The 22161-nt window shown below is 43.4% G+C and overlaps 1 protein-coding gene across 4 annotated transcripts in view; it reads right to left on the reverse strand.

Moving 5' to 3' along the window:
• Nucleotides 1-22161, reverse strand: part of map7d1a (MAP7 domain containing 1a) — a 237264-nt gene that overhangs the window by 54551 nt on the left and 160552 nt on the right. For 3 of the 4 annotated variants that reach the window (XM_072548590.1, XM_072548589.1, XM_072548592.1), the window contains exons 4-6: nt 16247-16410; nt 12912-13026; nt 38-148 (exon numbers count right to left, since the gene is read on the reverse strand). In XM_072548590.1, coding sequence (XP_072404691.1) covers nt 38-148; nt 12912-13026; nt 16247-16410 — 390 coding nt within the window. The remainder of the gene's footprint in view (nt 1-37; nt 149-12911; nt 13027-16246; nt 16411-22161) is intronic. The other variant, XM_072548591.1, reaches the window with a different exon arrangement.

A 22161-nucleotide genomic window follows, 5' to 3' on the forward strand; every position in this document is an offset into this window, starting at 1 on the left:
GGGGGGGAAAGAAGGGGAACAATGAAAGCTTCCATACTTCTGCTGGGGGAATTCCAGAGTGTGGCTGAGGACTTGGAGAGTCTTTTGTTTAACATAGAATCCACATGTTTGGGTAGATTGACAGCCGAGAGAGAGCAACCCTCTGACCCTGGAAGAAAATGGAGAGACAGGACAGAGAGACAAAGAGGAGAGAAAAAAATACCATTGAGTCTTCCTCGAATGAGCACCTCTGGGGCAGACTTCAGATTGTGCTGGGAAGGAACAGTGTAGATGGTGGGGATGGGAAGGATGGAGGAGCTATATGAATGAGGGGGCGGGAGGAGAGGATGAAAGGTTTTGAAGATGGCATCATTCATTTAAGGATATACTGAATTTGTAGCGTCAGAACAAGGCCACCATTTGGCCAATCATTCTCAACCTTTCCTCAAAATATTTACATCAGACATTTCAACCTCCCCAAGAATGGAGCTTGGAAAAGAACTATCCAACATCTCAATCAAATCAAAGAAAATTCTGGAATATTACATTGTGACATTGCCATTGTTCAACTGTTGTTCTCCAACTACGACTAACCCTCACTGCACAATTACTGTTTAATCTTATCATCCCAATTGCTGTCAACACTATAACATCCAACGTAACTCCCAATTAGATGTAAACACGTAGAAATCGATCAACAGCACTGAATGTTTTTTCTAGACCAGCCAGCACTCCAGCAGTGATCCTTGGTCTCACTTATTCCTCAAATTCTGAGTCTACAATCTCAGTCCGATATATAGTTCACATTAACTCAGCTTTGGCTATCGACATGAGGGGGTCACTGCCTCTCTCAATCTCAGTCCACTGTGACTCCCTCTCTTCATGAATCCTGACACCCAGTGCCAGAATCTTCTTAAGAGCTCTTCTCTCTTGCTGTTGGTAAGGCTGCCGGGGCAGGGATGGACCATCTCCTTCAGTGGTCCAAACATTCTCCCACACATCAACATCCTTCTGCCTGGAGAATGCCTAATCCATATGCCAAATGTGGCCTCACTATAAACGGACTGGAATAGGAATGCGAGTAGACCCATCATTCTGAAAACACTGGATGTAAAATGCTTTGAGATGGCCTGAAGTCTAGAGGGGCACCATATAAATGCAAGTCTTGCTATAGGCTTCACTGACATGCCTTTACCTCATAATCCTCAATATCCTTATCAAACAATTGATCGCAGTTTTTGAAACTGCGATTGACCCCGGGCACTGAAAGCCTTTTGAGATTTCAGAATTGTGTGAAGAATGGTTCATGAACACCCGAGATCTGGTTTGGACATTGCATGCCAACTTGCAACCAATTGCCCTGGAGATATATGGGAAGTGCTGATAAACTTCACACTAGCCTGATGTTTGCATTGAGCAGTCAGTCATAGTCAAAACTCTTTCCCTCTCAATCTTTGTTGGTCCAGCCAAAAGGCCAAGACTGCAAGTGCCCTGTGTACCCCTGGAATAAGAGTCAAGATTAGAGTGGTGCCGGAAAAGCACAGCAGGTCAGACAGCATCCGAGGAGCAGGAAAATCGACATTTCGGGCAGGAGCCCTTCATCAGGAATGATGAAGTCGATTTTCCTGCTCCTCGGATGCTGCCTGACCTACTGTGCTTTTCCATCACCACTCTAATCTTGACTCTGATCTCCAGCATCTGCAGTCCTCACTTTTGCCGCTGGAATAAGTGCAGTTGCTGTAAACTTAACCAACTCACCACCTTGACTGCCCACCTCTCTTGCCAACCCGTCAATCATTTTGGTGCCCTCTCCCAACACTGTGCTGACACTAGGGGCAGTGTAAAGGTGTTGGACAAAGATCTGTAACCAACAGTAATTAAGGAATCACTAAATTTCTCAGATGCAGAATAGAAAATAAGAAGTGAGCCATAATATTTACTTGTACTGGCCTCAGTGTGATTCTACTCTATAACAACTCTGTGAAAACGTTATAACTTGGAAAAATCCGATACTGCTGCAGTCTAGAATAAGACTTTTTGAGTTGGCTGGCTCAATAGTATTCCCCCTAGTTTTTACTTTCCCACTCACACTCCACGGTTTTTAATATTGCAAGGTTACTTTATCTAAGATGACCACAGAAGCAGATTTTCCACTGGTCAGTCAGTCATTATACAGGTGTCAATGGGATTTGCACATAGGGATTCTATGGAAGCTCCACTCTTGCACTCTCCAAAGGAATTGAAAGGAAAATTGAATTTTCCACTGGGAAATTAATCAAAGCCTAGAACTTACTAAAAGTAACCATTTAAATCAAAGATTTCAGATGATTCCAATTAAGTTTTGCATTTTATCATTTCTATAAATGACTTGGATATGAATATAGGAGGAATGCTTATTAAGTTTGCAGCTGACATCAAAATTGGAGGTGTAGTGGACAGCGAAGAAGGTTACCTCAGATTACAACAGGATCTTGATCAGATGGGCCAAGGAGTGGCAGATGGAGTTCAGTTTAGATAAATGTGAGGTGCTGCATTTTGGAAAGGCAAATCAGGGCAGAACTTATACACTTAATGGTAAGGTCCCAGGGAGTGTTGCTGAACAAACAGACCTTGGAGTGCAGGTTCATAGCTCCTTGAAAGTGGAGTCACAGGTAGATAGGATAGTGAAGAAGGCATTTGGTACACCTGCCTCTACTGGTTGATGTGTTGAGTACAGGAGTTGGAATGTCATGGTGCTGCTCTACAGGGCATTGGTTAGACCACTTTGGAATATTGTGTTCAATTCTGGTCTCCCTGCTGTAGGAAGCATGTTGTGAAATTTGAAAGGATTCAGAAAATATTTGCAAGGATGTTGCTGGGGTTGGAGGGATTGAGTTATAGGGAGAGACTGAATAGGCTGGGGCTGTTTTCCCTGGAGCAGAAGAGGTTGAGGGGTGACCTTAATCATGACAGGCATGAAAGGGTGATTACCCAAAGTCTTTTTCCCAGGGCAGGGATGTCCAGAACTGGAGAGCATAGGTTTAATGAGAGAGAGGAAAGATATAAAAGGAATATAAGGGACAATGTTTTCATGCAGAGTGTGGTGAGTGTATGGAATGAGCTGCCAGAGGAAGTGGTGGAGGCTGGTACAATCACAATATTTAAAAGGCATCTGCATGGGTACTGGAATAGGAAGGGGTTAGAGGGATATGGGCCAAATGCTTGTAAATGGGACTAGATTAGGTTAGGATATCTGGTCAGCATGGACGACTTGGACCAAGTGGTCTGCTTTGATGCTGTTCTTCGCTATGACTAAATTAAGTAAAATAGTTACTCAGAAAAAGTTAGATTATTAAATATACATTCTAATTCCTGAGTACCTATTAATCAGACCACATATTGCCTCACACACCCTTGACTACAATTCCTATGGACCCCTTACACCTCACACACTGACCTTACACCCCCGGGACCATGACACCTTCAACACCCTCTTGCAGACTCAACACGCCTATCCTGACACCTCACCTTCACCAAACCCAGACTTACCCCAACCCCATCAATGGACCTGATTTCCCCCAGTCCCCATCTCAATACTACCTCTTCCTAATCAGTAATAGCATATGAGGTGTCACATCTTGGCTGCTGAACGTGTTGAGTTAGGTCTCACAGTCAGTCTGTCCAGGTACCTTTAAGAGCCATGATCCTGATGTCATCACTGCATGTGACCAGAGGCTAGAAAGGTCACTCACTGTCTTACCTCAAATCAGTCTGTTGTAGACTAATATTAGCTCAGACAATTAGGTGTCTGAGAACTGTAATGTTTATAGATAATAGTCAGCTGTAATAAAAGTCTGTTGGATTCTTCAGTACCACAATATCCACACCCAGTTTCTGATGTTATGACGGATAACATAAGCATTGCCACATCAGATTTAAAACCCCCCCCAGCTGGAGCCAAATATGCATCATGTCCTATGTGTGCAGGTCTTGCGCAGTAAAATCTGAATGTTAAATCCATTCAGAGATAATACAATGTCTAGGCTGACACTCCACTGTCGAAGTCAAGAAGAGCTGCATCTTCTAGAGGATCCTTGAAAATGCGGCCCTGTGTGTGACCTCTCCCATAAAGGATTCGGTGGCACCATCTCAGGAAAGTGTCAGGGGACACCCCCCCCATTGTTCTGGCTGGCTGCCACGTTTCTCATCTTGAACATCTGAAGTCACTTCAGAAAAAAAGTTCACTCAATGCACAGCAAGTGAGCAAGTCCTAGGTATGTGCAAATGCATATACATGATATCTTGAAAAAGCATAAGTGTATTTGAGGTATTTTCCCCATCTGTCTCCCCACTGGGATTCCAGTTTGCGAGATGTCAGTTGTCAATGTTTCCAGGTTGGATTGCTATATTGTTCACAATGGAGGGTCACAGGAGCTCCCATTTATCCTTGGCGAATGGTTACTCATCAGGATGATAGTCAATCAGCTTCACCCAGGCACAGCTTGTCCAGCAAGGTACAAACATGAGGTTACCCACCACCCCGGCGTCATTCAATGGCTTCATATGCTGTATCTAATACCATCACTGAATACATAGAGAATGAAACCACCATTGTTCACCCAGAGAATGGCCAGTCTATGAAATTCTCTGCCAACCTTAAGTGCTTGAAGCTAAAAATCTGAATATTTCCAAGAAGTTCAATATAATTCTTAGGACTCAAGGGATCAAAGAGATGGGGAGAGCGCAGGAACAGGGTACAGAGTTGCATGATCAGCCATGATCATATTGCATGGTGGAGCAGATTCAAAGGGCTGAATGGCCTACTCCAGCTCCTATTTGTTATGTTTCTATCAGTTTGATGTATGTCGGATGCTCTTTTTTTTCTCCCGCTCCCCCTCAACCAATCCAACCATCAACAGGACAGCCAGGGTAATTGTGCACCTCTTCCTATCAGTGTCATTTTATAACCAAGCACCAGGAGGCGCCAAAAGCAGCTCCACAGTCACTCTCAACAGGGAAACCAAATGGGCCCCGTTCGTGTTGGTCCCACTTTATCGTGCAATTGCATCCCAAGTTTTGAACCATCATTCTCCTTCTCAGGAGCAGAAAATGGCTTTTTAGCATGTAGCCTCAATGGTTAGAACATTGCCTCATTTAACAGGTAAAAGGGCACTCTCATTTCAAGACCAGGTTAGCAGTTCCTGGTTATGCCAAGCCTGAGATAAAAGGGGACCAATTCATCGAGGACTAAAGGGAGCCCACCGACATACTCTGTTGGGTAGACAACATCAATTTCTTGGTATAATTTTATAGAGAGTGAAGGAAAGGAGATACAAGGGACAGATTCACATTTACAAATCTTCGGCGTGTAAAGGAACAAGTTGGTGTTAATTTGGCACACATGATACTGGGCTTTATAAATAGAGGGACAGAGTACAAAACCAAGGAAGTTTTAAATCACTGGTCTGGCTTGAGCTGAAGTCTAATGTCCTACCCTGTGCACCACATTATAGGAAGGACAGGATGTAAGCAAACCTTCCAGAATGATACCATGGATAGAGCAGCTCAATTATATGGTGAGACCATTGAAGCTGACATGGTTCTTATTCTAGCGGAGAAGGTTCTGGGGAGATTTAATTGAAATGTTCAAAATTACCATGAAGTAGAATTTTACAAAAGAATCTGTCGTAGCATTATTGCTTGTTAAAAGGGGCAATCTATTTAGTCCCATTCTGTCCCCATATTGCCAGCATTTTTCTCTTTGAAGTGCTTATAAATTCTCTCTGAAGATCACGATTGTATTGTATCTCCCATTCTGTCAGGCAGCGCTTTCCAAATCCTACTCACTCAATATTTGGAAAAGCAGCTCCCTCATTTCAGTTCTCATCTTTTTGCCAGTCTCTCGTTAGCAGCCTTTCACACGCTGCAGTCTCTATTTCATTTGTTTATCAAACGGCCTCTGATTTTAAACATCTCTTTAAACCTGCTGTAAGCCTTTGCAGCTCAAAGAGAAACAACAGGAGTTTCTCCAGTCTGTCCATGTAATTATAATCTCTCCTCCCAAGATAAATGGATGATTATGTGTTTTCAATAGTCTATACCTCTATAGATAAAATATAGCACATTACTACATTATTTGAGCATTAAGCATAGCTTAGTTTTATTCTTTCGTGGGATATGGGCTGCTGACTTATTGTCCTATTTCGGGGAGTGAGAGAGTGTGTGTGAGAGCGAGTGTGAATGTGAGTGAGAGTGTGAGTAAGTGAGAGTATGAGTGAATGTGTGTGTGTGAAAGAGAGATGGTGTGTATGAGAGAAAGAGAGAGAGAGAGAGAGAGAGTGCGCGTGCGTGCGCGCGCTGCGGTGTTCCTCTGCTTACGCTGCCCTTGTCCATAACAATTAATTGTAAATAGATTCACTAGCCAACAGTGTCATATATACTTGAAGGATACAGGAACAAAGTTAGCCAGGCTGTGTCAGTTAGGCATTATAGTGATCTGAAAGTTTGTATGATTTGTCTCTGGTCCTGCATATTGTGTTCAGGATGGCAAGACTTGCCTATTGAGTTATTTAGCGTGAAGTGATTGCAAAGTGCAAGTTTCTATGGTGACAGCTTACTCTGAGGGTGCTGTCTGTTATCCGAAGGTGTAGGCAAGCTTTCACTGTCCGCCCAGTTACTGAGTTCAATGCCATGTTATGTCTGATCAGCTCAGAAATGCTAATTGCTCTGTCTGAGGACCTTTGATGGAGTGAATAAGAAGAAACCATTTCTGGTCTGAAGCTCAGTGAGCAGTGGACGCAAATTGGAGATAATAAGCAAAAGAACAAGATGAGAGAGAAGGAGATTTTCCTTAAACTCAGCCAACTGGCATGATCTGGAATACAGGCCTGAAAAGGACTTTGAAATAGAGTCAGCAGAAACCTTCAACGGATTAATACGAAAAAGATAAAAGTCATCATGACAACTAGAAAAGGGCTGAGGAATGAGGATAAACAGATAAAACCTTCAAAGAGCTAGTACAGGCCTGATGGGTCGAATGATCTCCTTTGGTCTTGGAATTTCTAGGATTCCCAAAGAAGAGCAAATACAGAAAACTGAGGAATATGGGCTGGAGCTGGGAGGCCCAGGGGCTGTGGGGTACACACACACACACACACACACACACACACACACACACACACACACACACACACACACACACACACACACACACACACACAGTTGGAGGAACACAAACAAACCCCTGCAAGGAGGAGTGAGAATGGGCCTCAGGAAGGAGCAGCTCAGACAACGCCCAGTGAGGTTACAATAAATTCCCAGTCAAGCATTAGCAGACTGTTGTGGTGTTTCATAATCTCAAGAATCAGTTTAGAATCCTACAGTGTGGAAGCAGGCCACTCAGCCCATCAAGTCTACACTGACTCTTTGAAGAGCATCTGACCAGCCCATACCTATTCTTGTAACCCTACATTTCCCACGGCTAACCCATCTAACCTGCACATTCCTGGAGACTTTGGGCAACTTTAGTACCAATCCACCTGACCTACATATCGTTATACTGTGGGAGAAAACTGGAGCACCCAGAGGAAAGCTACACAGAGACAAGGAAAATGTGCACACTCCACACAGACAGTTACCAGAGGCTGGGACTGAACCTAGGTCCCTGGTGCTGTGAGGCAGCAGTGCTAACCACTGAGTCACTGTGCCACCCAAGGATTAGGAAATGAGAATTCCCATGCCTATAATATGGAAAGCTAAATAAACAATGAGGAAGATCAGTCTGCACCTGAGCTGGACTGTTTTCTAATTAAAGATAAACAGAGATAACTTCTTTATGAGTCATTATAAATTACACGCATTCTATCTTATATATAGAAATGGATGCTTCTCCTGATCAGTGTATGGGGCATTTATGCTCTTCTTGAAATTCCTCCCATCTTTCTTCAGCTCCATTAAGGTAACCCTGTACTCCCATCTCCTTTCAGTATGCTTCTTCACCGGACATGGCAGCAAATAGCTCGACCACGGAAGCTCAAAAACGCATTCCAAAATGAGAGTCAGATCTTCTTCTTTTTCTTCCGGCTGTCTCTCAAAGTGAGGAAGGGCAGTCACCATGAAATACATCCCATGGCCCACAGACTGTAAAAGGAGTCTTTTAACACCGTGAGGATATTGCTCTATAGCTACCACACAGGTCTGGCTGACCAGGAAACTCACCCACTCTGACCACCTATGGTGTTGGAAGGATTTAATAATTGACCTGTTTGGCCACATCCTGACACACCTCCTGTGGCTATCAAGGGAGCTATGTTAGGGTAAGACATGAACCCGTGTGTGGGTGTCAGTCATCATCATTTTGAAATGTCCAGAAAGTAACGCGAGTCATTCAAGTTAACACAATGTGGCACAATTTACGGAATGATGTAGTCCTATAAGCGTCATTTTTAACCACAAGCAAAACATTCCCAAAAGCAAATTCATTGTTTCCAACATGTGACACAAAGATTTATCAAATTCACTCTCAGTCACTATGGTGAATCCCACTTGGGATCAGATGCGATATTTTCAGTTTCAGAAAGAAATCATCTTTTGAAACTTCTGATGACAACTTGTAGCTCTGATAATTTAATAATGAAACCACACAAAATATCAAGGGAAGGATGTGCACTAATTCTTTCATATCTTGCAAATGTTGCTTCTCCCTCAACTGTCCAGTTGCTCTGTTCAGCAAAGACAAAAATGTGCTTGTTGTGAAACCCATCTAAAGACGTGAGAGAGAGGTAGGGCAATCAACCCATGAAGTCTGCTCCACCAGTCAATGAGATCATGGCTGATGTGATCATTCTCAGCTCCACTGTCCTGCCTTTTCCCATAACCCTTGATTCTCTCCTGATTAAAAATCTGTCTGTCTCAACCTTAATGGCCCCAATCTCAACAGCCCTCAGTGGTAAAGAATTCGACAGATTCGATTTGATTTATTGTAGTCATGTGTACCATGTATACAGCGAAAAGCTTTGTTTGCGAGCAGGACAGGCAGATCATAGTGAGCAAGGACATACATAACATACAGTGCTTAGACAGTGAGGCATAAGGTTACACGACCCAGGAGGCATGCGATGCAAGATTAACGTTATTTGAAGTTAGAGAGTCCATTCATCCATCTAATTATGGCAGGGAAGAAGCTGTTCTTGAACCTGTTGTGTGCATATTCAAGCTTCTGTATCTGACGGAAGAGGTTGTAGGAGAGCATTACCAGGGTGGGAGGGGTCTTTGATGATGTTGGTAGCCTTTCTGCAGCAACAGGAAGTGTAAATGGATTCCATGGATGGGAGGTTGGCTTCCATGATGGTCTGGGCTGTGCACATCACCTGCTGTAGTTTCTATGGTCCTGGACAGAGCAGTTACCATTCCAGGCTGTTATGCACCTGGATAGAATGCTTTCTATGGTTCATCTGTAAAAGTTAGCGAGGGTCCTTATGGATATGCTACCCTATGAGAGGAGAAATTCCTCGTGTGTCTTAAATGTGCAACATCTTATTTTCAGATTATGATGGACAATGTGATAATAAGCTGTGAGAGCTTATGACCTACCATGTGATGCTGTGATACCTATGTTAGCTACTGTAACATAAGTAGGAGACATGGTACTGAAGAATTCAATTAACTTTTATCCAGCTTCTGGTACCTACACGTGCACACCAAAATCACAGGCACTTGTGTATCTGGGCTCAAACAAAGAATTCTGTTGCATTGTAGCACTCAACATGTCATGCTGCAAGAGGACAGAGTTCAGTAAGATAAGGACCGAGAACTTTCTAACATTAAGGGAATGTTCGTGATGTCATCACCATATTATGGGGTAGGATCATTTGCTGCGATACATAACAACAACGGATATTAGATGCACTGGTCCATCTGGAATTTGGGTTTTATTTTACTTGCAAGAGTCTCTTGATCTTATTGATGGTGTGCTGTCTGAACATGTCCCATACCACTAAGCTGCATTTTGTACAGCGCTCACTGAGACCCCTATTCCATAAATTATTGATCAATAACATCACTCCACCCCAATCTATTCCACTGCTATCATCAAAATACAAAAACAAAACCCTGGGAAGTTGAATACGACATGGTTTTATGTTTGGAAGTTACCGTGGGCTTTAATTTTGACCTGAAAAATGTGTTGCTGGAGAGGCGCAGCAGGTCAGGCAGCATCCAAGGAGCAGGAGAATCGACGTTTCGGGCATAAGCCCTTCTTCTTCCTGATCTCCAGCATCTGCAGTCCTCACTTTCTCCTATTTAATTTTGACCTGTCAGCAATGCAGACTATTACTGCCATAAAGTGCACTTTCTCATGCCCTGCAGTTCATTACTGGAATACTTTTTGAACTTTTGCATTCCCCAGTTCAGCTGCTGGTCAATCTGTAATTCTAGGTGCCTCACCCATGTTGCTACTTTGATGTGATGGGTACTGGTGTTCCTGTCCCTGACTGATGATGAATCACTGAGCACTGGTCATTTTGCCATCAAAGCCTTTTGGTAGTCTCTTCCTGGAGGGCATGAGCAGCATTTTATCAACATTTTTGTGATTTGAAGGGATTAAGGTTTACAGCAGAGAAAGAGACAGGGTAGCCTGAAGGACCAAGTCTCATTCTTTAGGCACATTCACTTCCATTGCATAATGTGTTCGGTCGCATGGGACAAGTCAAGTCCGAGAGCTAAACACAGATCTTCAGGAAACATGGGCTATTATCATCAGCAGAGTTGTCTATCACCATAATCCATAATAGCAGGGCCGGAGAGATCATTCACTCCTCCAGCAGAAGCGTGCAGCCAGTAACTCAACTCCTGACTCCCCAAAGCCTGTACACCATCCACAAGACACAAGTCAGGAGTCTGATGGATTACTCCCCATTTGCCTGGACGGGTGCAACTCCAACAACACTCATGAAGCTTGACAACATCCAAGTCAAAGCAGCCTCCCTGGGTGGCACTACATCCACAAGCATTTCCTCCCTCCATCACCAACGCTCAATAACAGCAGTGTGTACTGTCTACAAAACGCACTGAAGAAATTCACCAAACGTCTTTAGGCAGCACCTTTCAAACCCACAGCCACTTTCATTTTGAAGGACAAGGGCAGCAGATACATGGGAACACTACTCCCTTTAAGTTTCCCTCCAAGTCACTCACCCTCCTGGCTTGGAACTACATCACCGTTCTTCACTGTCGCTGGGCCAAGATCCTGGAATTCCTTCCCTAACAGCATTGTGGGTCAACCCACAGCACATGGACTGCAGTGGTTCAAGAGGGCAGCTTCTTAAGGGCAACAGGGAATGTACAATAAATGCTGATCCAGCCAGTGACGCCAATGTCCCACAGTGAATAAAAAAGTAACAGGAGTTCCGACACTTTAAGAAAGTCTTCATTGTGCCAAACTCTTGTAACCTTCTTTTATAAATGGATTGGTTTCAGATATTTATACTCTTTTCTTTGAAAAGCTGTTACAGATTCTGCTGCCCCTCAAGAATCTGGTGAGGAATTTCTCATTTAATATCTATCCCTGGTGGAAATACAATTCTGTTTCCTTCATTTATTTCATCTCATTAACCTTCCACTGTTTGTAAAAAGGTGTGTCCAGCAGCTCCGTTATCTTCACTGAGTGCTGTCAGCTCAGATCATAATCACCTTATTAGCAAAGAGGCAGGGTTGTCTGAGTCACTCACCTCATTGAATGGATAGGAGACAGTCAGGATTTAAAATCATTACTGCATCATACGGTAAACCAAACAGGTTAATTCAAAGCATATCAAAGCTGCAGCAATGAGACTCACTCTAATATTGTTATCACAATTCCTTGGGGATGGTGGGTGGCACATGGAGCAGACGGATGTACTGATGGATGGGCAGTCTCTCCTTCCTCCTTCTCTCAAACCAAACTCTGGAACCCAATCTAGAGTAAAAGGAACACAAAACCTTTCCCGTTCCATCATCTGTGAGAGAGAGAGAGGCTCAGTGGGCACCTTTCAATTCTTGGGTAAAAGCAGAGTGTGGGCACAAAGCAAAAGGGAGCTTAGCCCCAAATTGAGCCAGTATTATAGCTGACATGTGAGTATTCGGCTGCTAAAGGAGTCTTGTAGTGCAGCAGTAATGTCCCTAACCTTAATCTTGCAAGGAATTAAGGGATACGGGGGAGAGTGATGGTAGGTGGCGCTGAAATGCCCATCAGCCAAGATTGAATGGTGGAGTGGACTCGATGGGCCGAATGGCCTTACTTCCACTCCTATATGGTCTTAATTCCCACTGACCATGGAGAACATGTGAATTTAAGATAAAACTTGTGAATGGTGGATGGACTAATACTTTGGTCTATATCAATGGCCCAATTTTTTTGTCACTTTGACCTTCAAACTCTGTCCCTGAACATCTTCAATTTGGCGAACCCTCTCTCTACCTGCAGAAACCTCTCTCAAAGTAGCCACATAACCAAGCACCATCCCTCTATCCATCCCTGCTACTTCTGAAACAGTATTCACATTATCCTGACCACAGTTTTGGAAATCCTTACTATAGTCAAAAAGTACCAAGAGTCAGTTCAGAAAGCTCCACGTAAAACACTAACGTAATCACAGAGAGCATGGCTCTCCAGTGGTACCGGGTACAGAAGGAAGTGTTCTGTTCCTAGCCACTGACGTCCCTCAACCAAAACAGCAAAAATCAATAGAAACCTCTACCTGACCACTGAACCAAGCAATGTACAGGCCTAAACATCTAATTGTCTCCAGCAGTCTGTTATCTACACACACATGCATCTGCTTCAACACTGTTACAATAAAGCCATTGAAAAAGTCCATAAAACACAACTCAAACTGTTTGAGGCCACGCCAGTTAAGGTTATTTAAAACAAATAGCATGAGGTAACCACTCAACAACTTTCTGTCAAATGTACTCACTCTCTCTGTGCACACTCAGGGTATGGGGCAGTGCTCCAGCCCAGGACCACCGCTGCTGACGGATCTCCGCCCAGGTTTTCTTGGTTGAGCGCTGTACCACTGCTTCGTAACGCTCCTACAGAAACAGACGAGAGGAATGACTCAAAGGTAGCGCCTTAGAGGACAACAGAACATAACGTCAACTTTTAGGGAATTTGTTACTCGTTCTCTTCATTATTTCAGAACTGCAGTAGTCACAAATGCTGATCCTTAGAGTCAAGCTAACAGAAATGGAGTGAGATGTTCAGACACAAAGAAATATTAATTGAAGGCAAATAGGAAGGAAACAGAAAAAGTTGTTTGTCCCATTATTTCTTGTCAAATGTCGGTATTTTCATTAAACATATCCAGTTGTTAAAAGAAAACATTTCCTTTCATGAAAATTACTTTGGTAGCATTAACCACATGTGATTTGAATGATATTTCAGGTAAAAACATGTATGTTGCCTGGCCTGTTAAACGTCCAAGTTGATTTTGGTTTCGTGAAAACCGCATTCTATTACATGTACCATTTTATATCCTGATGTATAATGTATGTTATTTTTTGAATGGGGAGGCAGTGTACTTCAAGTGCACTTTGTTACATCACCGTCTCAGCCGCTGAGATGATGTGTTAGTGTAATAATGGCATCTAAACATGTGCTCATCTTGGTCAGTACAATACACAACTGTAGGGAAAAAAAACCTGGAATCCTTAATAGCAGTTGTCTCAAAACTTGGCATTTTCCAGATTCTATCCTTTAGGATTCAACTCAGAACAATTTGACATTGTAATTGGCAGAAGGAATATAAAAGAGTTGAATAAAGTCAGCAATCTCACAACTAAGCAATTACCTGTCATTGACTGAGATTGGTCTTCAGCAATAGAACAAAGAAACGTCTCAATAGGAGAAGAAATATGTAAGACATGGAGGTGTATCTGTTAACACCCCTTGGAAGCTACAGCCTCATTCCAATTCGACCCTCCTAAATTTTAGTCATCATTACAATTGGTCATAGAGAGTCGTAGAGATGTCTAGCACGGTCACTTAGACAAAGGAAAACAAAATAATTTTCTGCCATCTAATTGCAATATTATTTTGTCAGGGTGATGTTTCTGATCATGGTATTACATCAAACTTCATTTTAACTGGCACCTTATAAACTGACACTTCTGTCAAACTGGAAAAAATTATATTCTTCAATTACTGCAAACTTTTTCCGTATTATTCCATCCAATTATTATAGTTTTTTAAAAGTTATTTATCTCAATGTAAATATACTTGTTGTTCAATTGAATGGCCACATGAAATTTCAACAGCTGATTCAATTTCAGGTCAATTTCTTCTCAAACATATCATCAGTTGATTCGTTTACTCCTCAGTTACTGCAATTTCCAAGGAGACAGTTGAGGGTGCGAGCGAGAAGGCTCTCTGGCAGTAGGTTTTATTTATGGCAAAGTTGCATTATTATTTAAGCAATGGATGTTGTATATAAATTCTAACAGTGAGGTCTCTACATCCTGCATTATGTTTCTATTACTTAATGTGTGCTTTTACATTGATTACGTGGACGTCTTGATTATCCGGAATATTTGATCGAACGGTACACTCCTGGTCCCTTGTTTGATATCACACAACATCAGGTTATAGTCCAACAGGTATGTTTGAAAGTACAAACTTTTGAAGCGCTGATTCCTTGTCAGGTAGTGAGTGGGGCAGGATCATAGGATACAGAATTTATAGTAAAAGATCAAAGTTTCAAACAACTGCTGCAATGTAATGAACAAACCAAGATTGCTGTTAAGTCTTTAATCATTTAGAATGGGTTACAGAATTTTGATTCATTAATATGTAAATCCCAGAACTTCTTTCAAATCACTTTCCTGAAATAACTTAGGGTTTTATAAAAATTCTTTCACACAATCATACTCACACAGACCCTCTCTCACACACACGCTCTCTCTCAGACACTACTCCCCACACTCACACTGACGCACATACCCTCTCACAGGCATATACTCCATCACATTCATGCACTCACACTCTCTCTCCCACACACACACACACACACACACACACACACACACACACACACTCTTTGGGGTGAATTTGCAAATACATTCTGTTTTGTGCAAAAAGCACATAATCTGCAGGCAATCAATCCATGTAACATTTTATAAATTCCTACTTTGGAAATAGAACCAGCCTGGCTCAAGATTGGAATTCAGACAGACTCTAACCTCACACCTTTAATGCATTGTCTGAACTGAGATGTCACTTTTTTAATATGAAACCTTAAGTTATCTCAGGAATGTGACTTGAAAGAAGTTCTGGGATTAACATATTAATGAATCAAAACCTGCAACCCATTCTAAGTGATTAAAGACTTAACAGCAATCTCGGCTTGTTCAATAAACGCATCAATTGTATGACACTTTGATCTCTTACTATAAATTCTGTGTTCTGTGACCTTGCCCCACTAGCTACCTGATGAAGGAGCAGCGCTCTGAAAGCTTGTACTTCCAAATAAACCTGTGTGACTATAACCTGGTGTTGTGTGATTTTTGACTTTGTCCACCCCAGTCCAACACCGGCATCTCCATATCATGGGTCCCATAGTTGTTAGGAAATAAAACGTTTACTGTATTTGGAGGAGGGTCATGTGCTCTAGTTCAAATTGGGGTGTTTAAGATGATATTGCAGAGCTATTTTAATTGGGTCTACGCAACAAGTGCAGACCTCTGTTATCTTCACATATTGGACCATGTTGCCTCTTTACTAAATCGAAATGGATGAGGTAGCTGTATCGCATCTGGGCCAAGAATCATTACGTTTCGTCCATATTGGAGTCTGAAGATCAGTGAAGATTACAATTCAAACCTGGAGTTCAGGTTCCCTCAGGAACACAACACTTCTTGTAAAAAAATCATTTACAGGATGTCCGCTAGGCCAGCATTTATTGCCCATCCCTAATTGCCCGGAAGGACAGTTTAAAGTCAACCACATTGCCGTGGGTCTGGAGTCACATGTAGTCCAGACCAGGTAAAGGACATTAAGTGAGCCAGATCGGATCTTCCGACAATCAACAAAGGCTTCACGGGCAGCATTAGATACTTAATTCTAGATTGGTTTTTTACTGAATTCAAATTCCACCATCTGCCATGGCAGGCAGGGGTCAAACCCAGGTCTCCAGGACATTACGTGGGTCTCTGGATTAATAATCGAGCGATCATACCACTAGGCATCATCTTCCCCTTCTCTGGCACTGCCAGGCCTGTAAATGATGCTGATTTCTGCAGGCAGGCTGATACATACCTTGTTCTTCTGCAGCTTTAGCCGCTGCCTTTCCTCGAGTATAGCTCGTCTCTTCTCTATTTTCAGCCTCTGTTCCTCCAGCCTCCTCCTGCGATCTTCCATTTGTTTCTCTCGGAGCATCTTTGCCTTTTCTTCCCTCTCCAGCCATATTGACTTCTTAGCAGCTAACAGGGAAATATAAAGGAGAGCGTGACAGAGATAGAAAAAGGGAGGAAGAAAGCGACAGAGGGAGTGGGGGAGAAAGGAAGTGGGGAGACCAAAAGGTAGAGAAGAGGAAATCAAATGGAAGGGAGGCAGGAATGGAATAAAATACGGAGAAAATGGATAGAGGGAAAGAAGAAGACAGAGAAGGGAGGAAGAAGTTTAAAAGCAGAGAAAAGCAAAAGAGGAGAGAAAGAGAGAGGTGGAGAGAATGAGGAATGAAGAAAGGGAAAAATGAAGAAAACAGAAGGTGAAACAAAAACAAAGATGAATTGTAAGCTGTTATTATTTGTCAACCACATGAAATTGGCGAGAGACTATTTCCTTCCATCCCTCTGTCTGGTTCAGTAAATGGGAGTCCCACAGATTACAGGGTGTGAGGGGAATAGATTTGCAGGAAAAGGAAGTGAAGCCATCATTTATCATGACAGCAACTGAAGGAAATCTCTGTTTGTAGCTGCACATGCCATTGTGAGGGTTGCTGGAATCCTGGGTAAGATGCTGAGGATGATGGGATTTTACTTTTTAGAAACTCACTCCACTGCAGCTATTTTTGGTCCAATTTCTTCAAAAGCAAACAGGGAGGGAGAAAACAAAACAAATTGCATTTAGCTAGCACTCTTCATGGCCATAAAATGTCTCTTGGTGCGTTTAGGCCAATAAATACTTTTGAAGTGTAGTCACTGTGATAGAGTAAACAGGAGTGCCAGTTTGCACGCAGCAAGATCCTACAAATAACATGACAACCAGCAGGCAATCCATTTTTGTGATGTTGCTTGAGGAACCAATATTGGCCAGACCACTACAGATAAATGCCCTGCTCGTCTTCATAAAAGATCCACGGGATCATCTCCATCTCTCCAAGCAGGCAGACGGGGTCTAAGTTTAAGGTTTTATCCTCCAATATGGCTGCTCTCCTCAGAGAGTCAGCTTTGGTTTTCATGCTTAGAACCAAAAGTTTGAGACTTGCGGATGAGAGTGTTGCCAACTAAGCCATCACCAACACTCCAAATGAATTGGCCAAATGATCATCCTGTGTTCTAGATTCCACTAGAATTTCCCCTGGAAACAAACTCTCAGTGTCTACCCTGTCAAGCCCCTTTGGGATCTCAATTCTTTCAATGAGATCCCCTCTCCTTCTTGTAAACTCCAGAAAGCATTGCCCTGCCTGTCATTATTGTCTCAATCTGGTGAACCTTCCTGCACTGTTTCCAAAGCAAGATTGCCTTCACCAGGGCAGCACGGTGGCTCAGTGGTTAGCACTGCTGCCTCATAACACCGGGGTCCCAGGTTCAATTCCAGCCTCAGGCGACTGACTGTGTGGAGTGTGCACATTCTCCCCGTGTCTGCGTGGGTTTCCTCCGGGTACTCCGGTTTCCTCCCACAGTCCAAAGATGTGCAGGTTAGGTGAATTGGCCATGCTAAATTGTTAGGTGCATCAGTCAGAGGGAAATGGGTCTGGGTGGGTTACTGTTCGGAGAGTCAGTGTGGACTTGTTGGGCCGAAGGGTCTGTTTCCACACTGTAAATAATCTAATCTAAATATTTGTGCAAAAACATAGACACAGTAATCCAGATGTGGTCTCAACTGTAGCCAGACATCCTTCATTTTGTGCCATCCTTAAATGTGCCATTTGACTTCCCAGTGCATGCGAACTGTCTGCATACCTTGTTCAAGAACATCCAACTTCCACTGAATATCAACATTTCTAAGTTTCACACCTTTTACGAAATATTTTGCTTTTCTATTCTCACCCCAAAAGTGAATACATTCACAATTCTCTCCATCTGTTACCCTGCTGCCTACCCTGTAACCAGTCAGTGTTCCTTTGCTGTCTCTTTCTAACCCCACCCCCACCCCCACTTGTTTACATTCTCATCGGGGTTTGTGTCACCAGCAAACCTAGAGACATCACTCTCTGCCTCTTTGCTGAAGTCATTAATGTAGATTGGACTGATGGGTCTGTTTCCATGCTGTACATCTCTATGACTCTAACTCCACCAGTCCCTACCTGCCATTGCATTAACGGCCTCCAATAGCAGCTATTCATTCTCCCAGGCTGACAAAAACTTTACAATCCCCTTGTATGTCCAATTGTTTTTCTCTCTCTCTCTGGGCTTTACCTCCACCTATTGGTTACTCCTTCCCCTTCACCCACCCCTTTTCCAGCATATATACCAACCTCTTCCCCAAACACAATCAGCTCTGGACCCAAAACGCTAACTCTGCTTTTTCTCCAAGGATACTGCCAGACCTACAGAGTTTTACAGCAGTTTGATTTCCAGCATCCACAGTTCTTGGTTTTTTAAAAAAAATTGTTTTCATAGAATCCCTACAGCGTGGAAACAGGCCATTTGGCTTAACAAGTACACAGTGACCCTCCAAAGAGTAACCCACCCCAACCCATTCCCTACCACTCTATATTTACCCCTGACTAATGCATCTAACCTACACATCCCTGAATACTATGGGCAATTTAGAATGGCCCAATTCACCTAAACTACACATCTTTGGATTGTGGGAGAAAACCGGAACACACACACGCAGATACGGGCAGAATGTGCAAACTTCACACGGTCACCCAAGGCGGGAATCGAACCCAGGTCCCTAGCACTGTGAGGTGGCAGTGCTAACCACTGAGGCACGTGCCATCTCTACTCTATGATACCTTGTTAACAATCCCCAATCCATTATGATATATTACCCCCATCTCTAAAAGCCTTTATCGTGCGTATCGGCCTTTTGTGTGGCCCCTGGTATCTTTTGGAAATTGAAGTGTTCTGTGACTTCATCGATCCCTCCAGCCACATTCCCAAAAAACACCACTAAAGTTGTGAATAATTTCTTCATAAATCCATGTTGATTCTACCCCTGATCGTACTCTGACTTTCTAAATGCATTGTTAATAAGTTCTAGCATTTCGCTGATGACTGACATTTTCTTTTGTGTACACAATTCTCAAAGTCCAGAGGATTCTCTGTTAGCTCCTTCAATTTAATACATCAGTGAATTTCTGAGGAAACACTGCATTGCTAGAGTTGCTGCCCTTCAGAGAAATAGAGGCACTCTCAGGTGGAGATCCAATAGCCCCTTTTCACCAACCAAATACTGGGAAGGCTGAAGCCAGTGTATTTGGCTCCCCCGAAACTTAATCAACATCTGTATTTCTAGCAGTTGTCTGAACCAGTCCCAGAGTGTTTGTGATCTCGGTGTCGTGCTTGATCCCAAGACCACCACATTTCTGCTCCGTCACCAAGACTGCCTGAAGCTCACCTCCTGCTGAAATCCCGGACTGTGTTTTTTAAAAAAACCTTTCAATTTGACGACTCCATCCTTGACCGGTGTCCCACATTCCTGCCTCCATAACTTTGAGATCATTCCCAAAGCTGCACTGTTCCTTTCCGAACTCACACCACATCTTGTTCTGGTATCGCCACTGCTCCTATTCAAAGTGTCCCATTTCGCTCCTCTCTGTCTCCGTAATCTCCTGCAGCCCCGAAACCATCTGTGATTTATTCCTGACGTTCTGGCCTCTTGATGATCCCTGGTTTTGATCACCCCCATAACTGATGGCCGTGACATCTTTGGCCTATTCCCTGAGCGAGAAGATCCGATTCCTGAACATATCCCCCTTCCTGTCTCCCCTTCACTTTAAGACACTCCTTAAAAACTACTTCTTTGACAAAGCTTCTGGTTATTTGCGCTACGACCTCCCTGTGTGACACAATACAAAGTCAGAGACGAGGGCAGAGGAGCTGAAGTAGGCCATCAGCCCATCGAGTTTGCTCCACCACCCAATGAGATCATGGTTGATCTGACCATCCACAACTCCACTTTCCTTTTTCCCAAAACCTTTGATCCTTTTACAGATTAAAACTCTGTCTTACCCAGCCTTGAATATAATTAACAATCCATCCTCTTCTGCCGTCTGTGGCAAATAGGTCCACAGACTCACTATTCTGAGAAATTCTTCCTCATTGGATTAGATTACTTACAGCGTAGAAACAGGCCCTTCGGCCCAACAAGTCCACACTGACCCGCCGAAGCGTAACCCACCCATTCCCCTACATTTACCCCTTTACCTAACACTATGGGCAATTTAGCATGGCCAATTCACCTGGCCTGCACATCTTTGGACTGTGGGAGGAAACCGGAGCACCCAGAGGAACCCACGCAGACACAAGGCGAATGTGCAAACTCCACACAGTCAGTCGCCTGAGTCGGGAATTGAACTCAGGTCTCTGGCGCTGTGAGGCAGCAGTGCCAACCACTGTGCCACCGTGCCGCCCACAGGTTGGGTCATCTGACCCAATACTCTGAGATTAAGCCCCTCTGGTCTCAGACTCTCCAACAAAGGAAACAGACTCTCTACATCCAGCATATAAAGCCCCCTTATGTCCTTTATCCACGGATTCCTCGAAACTCCAATGAGTACAAGTCCAACCTACTCAACTTCTCCTCCTAAGAATATCCCTCCAGATCCAGAATTAACCTAATGAACCTTCTTTGGACTGCCTCTAGTCCATCTTTCCTTAGATATGAGGACCAAAACTGCTCAGTGTTTCAGCTGTGGTCCGACTAGCATCTTGCATACTTTTAGAAAGTCTTCTCTTTTGTTATCCTTCATTCCCTTTTGAAACGCCGACATTTGCCTTCCCCTATTACCCACTGAATCTACACACTATCCCCTAAATCCCTCTGTGCTGTAGCATTCTGCAGTCTTTCTCCATTTAAATCATATTCAGCTCTTATAGTCTTCCTTCAAGATGATGGTGTCTGTGGGATTGGAAGGTGGTACTTAAGTGCTACTGTGCCTCTTATAGATGGTATACACTGCTGCTATTTGGTGCCAATGGTAGAAGGAATGCTGGCAAGATGGTGGATGGGGCATTGATCAGGCAGCTGCTTTCATCTGGATGGTGTTGAGCTCCTGGAGTGCTGCTGGGGCTGCACTGATCCATCACACTCCTGTCCTGCACTTTACAGGCACTGGACAGGTGTTGGAGCGTCACTTTCCACAGAAGATGCCAGCCCTGTCTTGTTCCTGCATTTTTCAGTCTGTTCCCAGTAGAATTTGTGGCTGATTGTGACTCCTGATGATGGTGGAGAATGGGAAAGGCTTTGGACTAGGACACAACACCGTCAGAAGTATGATTAGTGAAAATCTTTTAAAAGATTTATTCAGCCCTACTGGCCAGAATAGCTTCCATTAACTTTCTTGGAAGTCACTGCATATTTATAAATAAGAATGTTTTTTTACATTTGTTCTTATTGCCTCATGATGCGTCTTGGCCTCATTCAGTCACGGAAACCAAGTTAATTATTCATGAAGTGCAGCAGACTGTCTTCACACTGATAAAATATTCAACGTTAATGAATGTTGCAAAGCAATCTGGAACTGGATTGGAACTTGACTGGTCAGAGCCCAAACTATTGCAATCTCTCAATGAATTGAGAGCGCTATGGACGTGGGACTATTGAGAGTGGGACCAGCTGGGTAGCTCCTTCAGTACAGACACGATGGGTCGAGTGGCCTCTCACTGCATTGTAAAATTCTAGGATTCTCCTTCAACCCCGGATAAGCTCCTGACTTGTTTCTTTGCTGAGTCTGGCACTGCCATTCTTCCTCGTCCTCAGAGCTGCAGAAATCCTTAATCAGGTCAAATACGTTCGGACTGGGGTGCCATTGATAGACACCTCTGCAGGTTTCAGAA

Source organism: Chiloscyllium punctatum, chromosome 27 (assembly GCF_047496795.1).
Source record: "Chiloscyllium punctatum isolate Juve2018m chromosome 27, sChiPun1.3, whole genome shotgun sequence".
Classification (NCBI taxonomy): domain Eukaryota; kingdom Metazoa; phylum Chordata; class Chondrichthyes; order Orectolobiformes; family Hemiscylliidae; genus Chiloscyllium; species Chiloscyllium punctatum.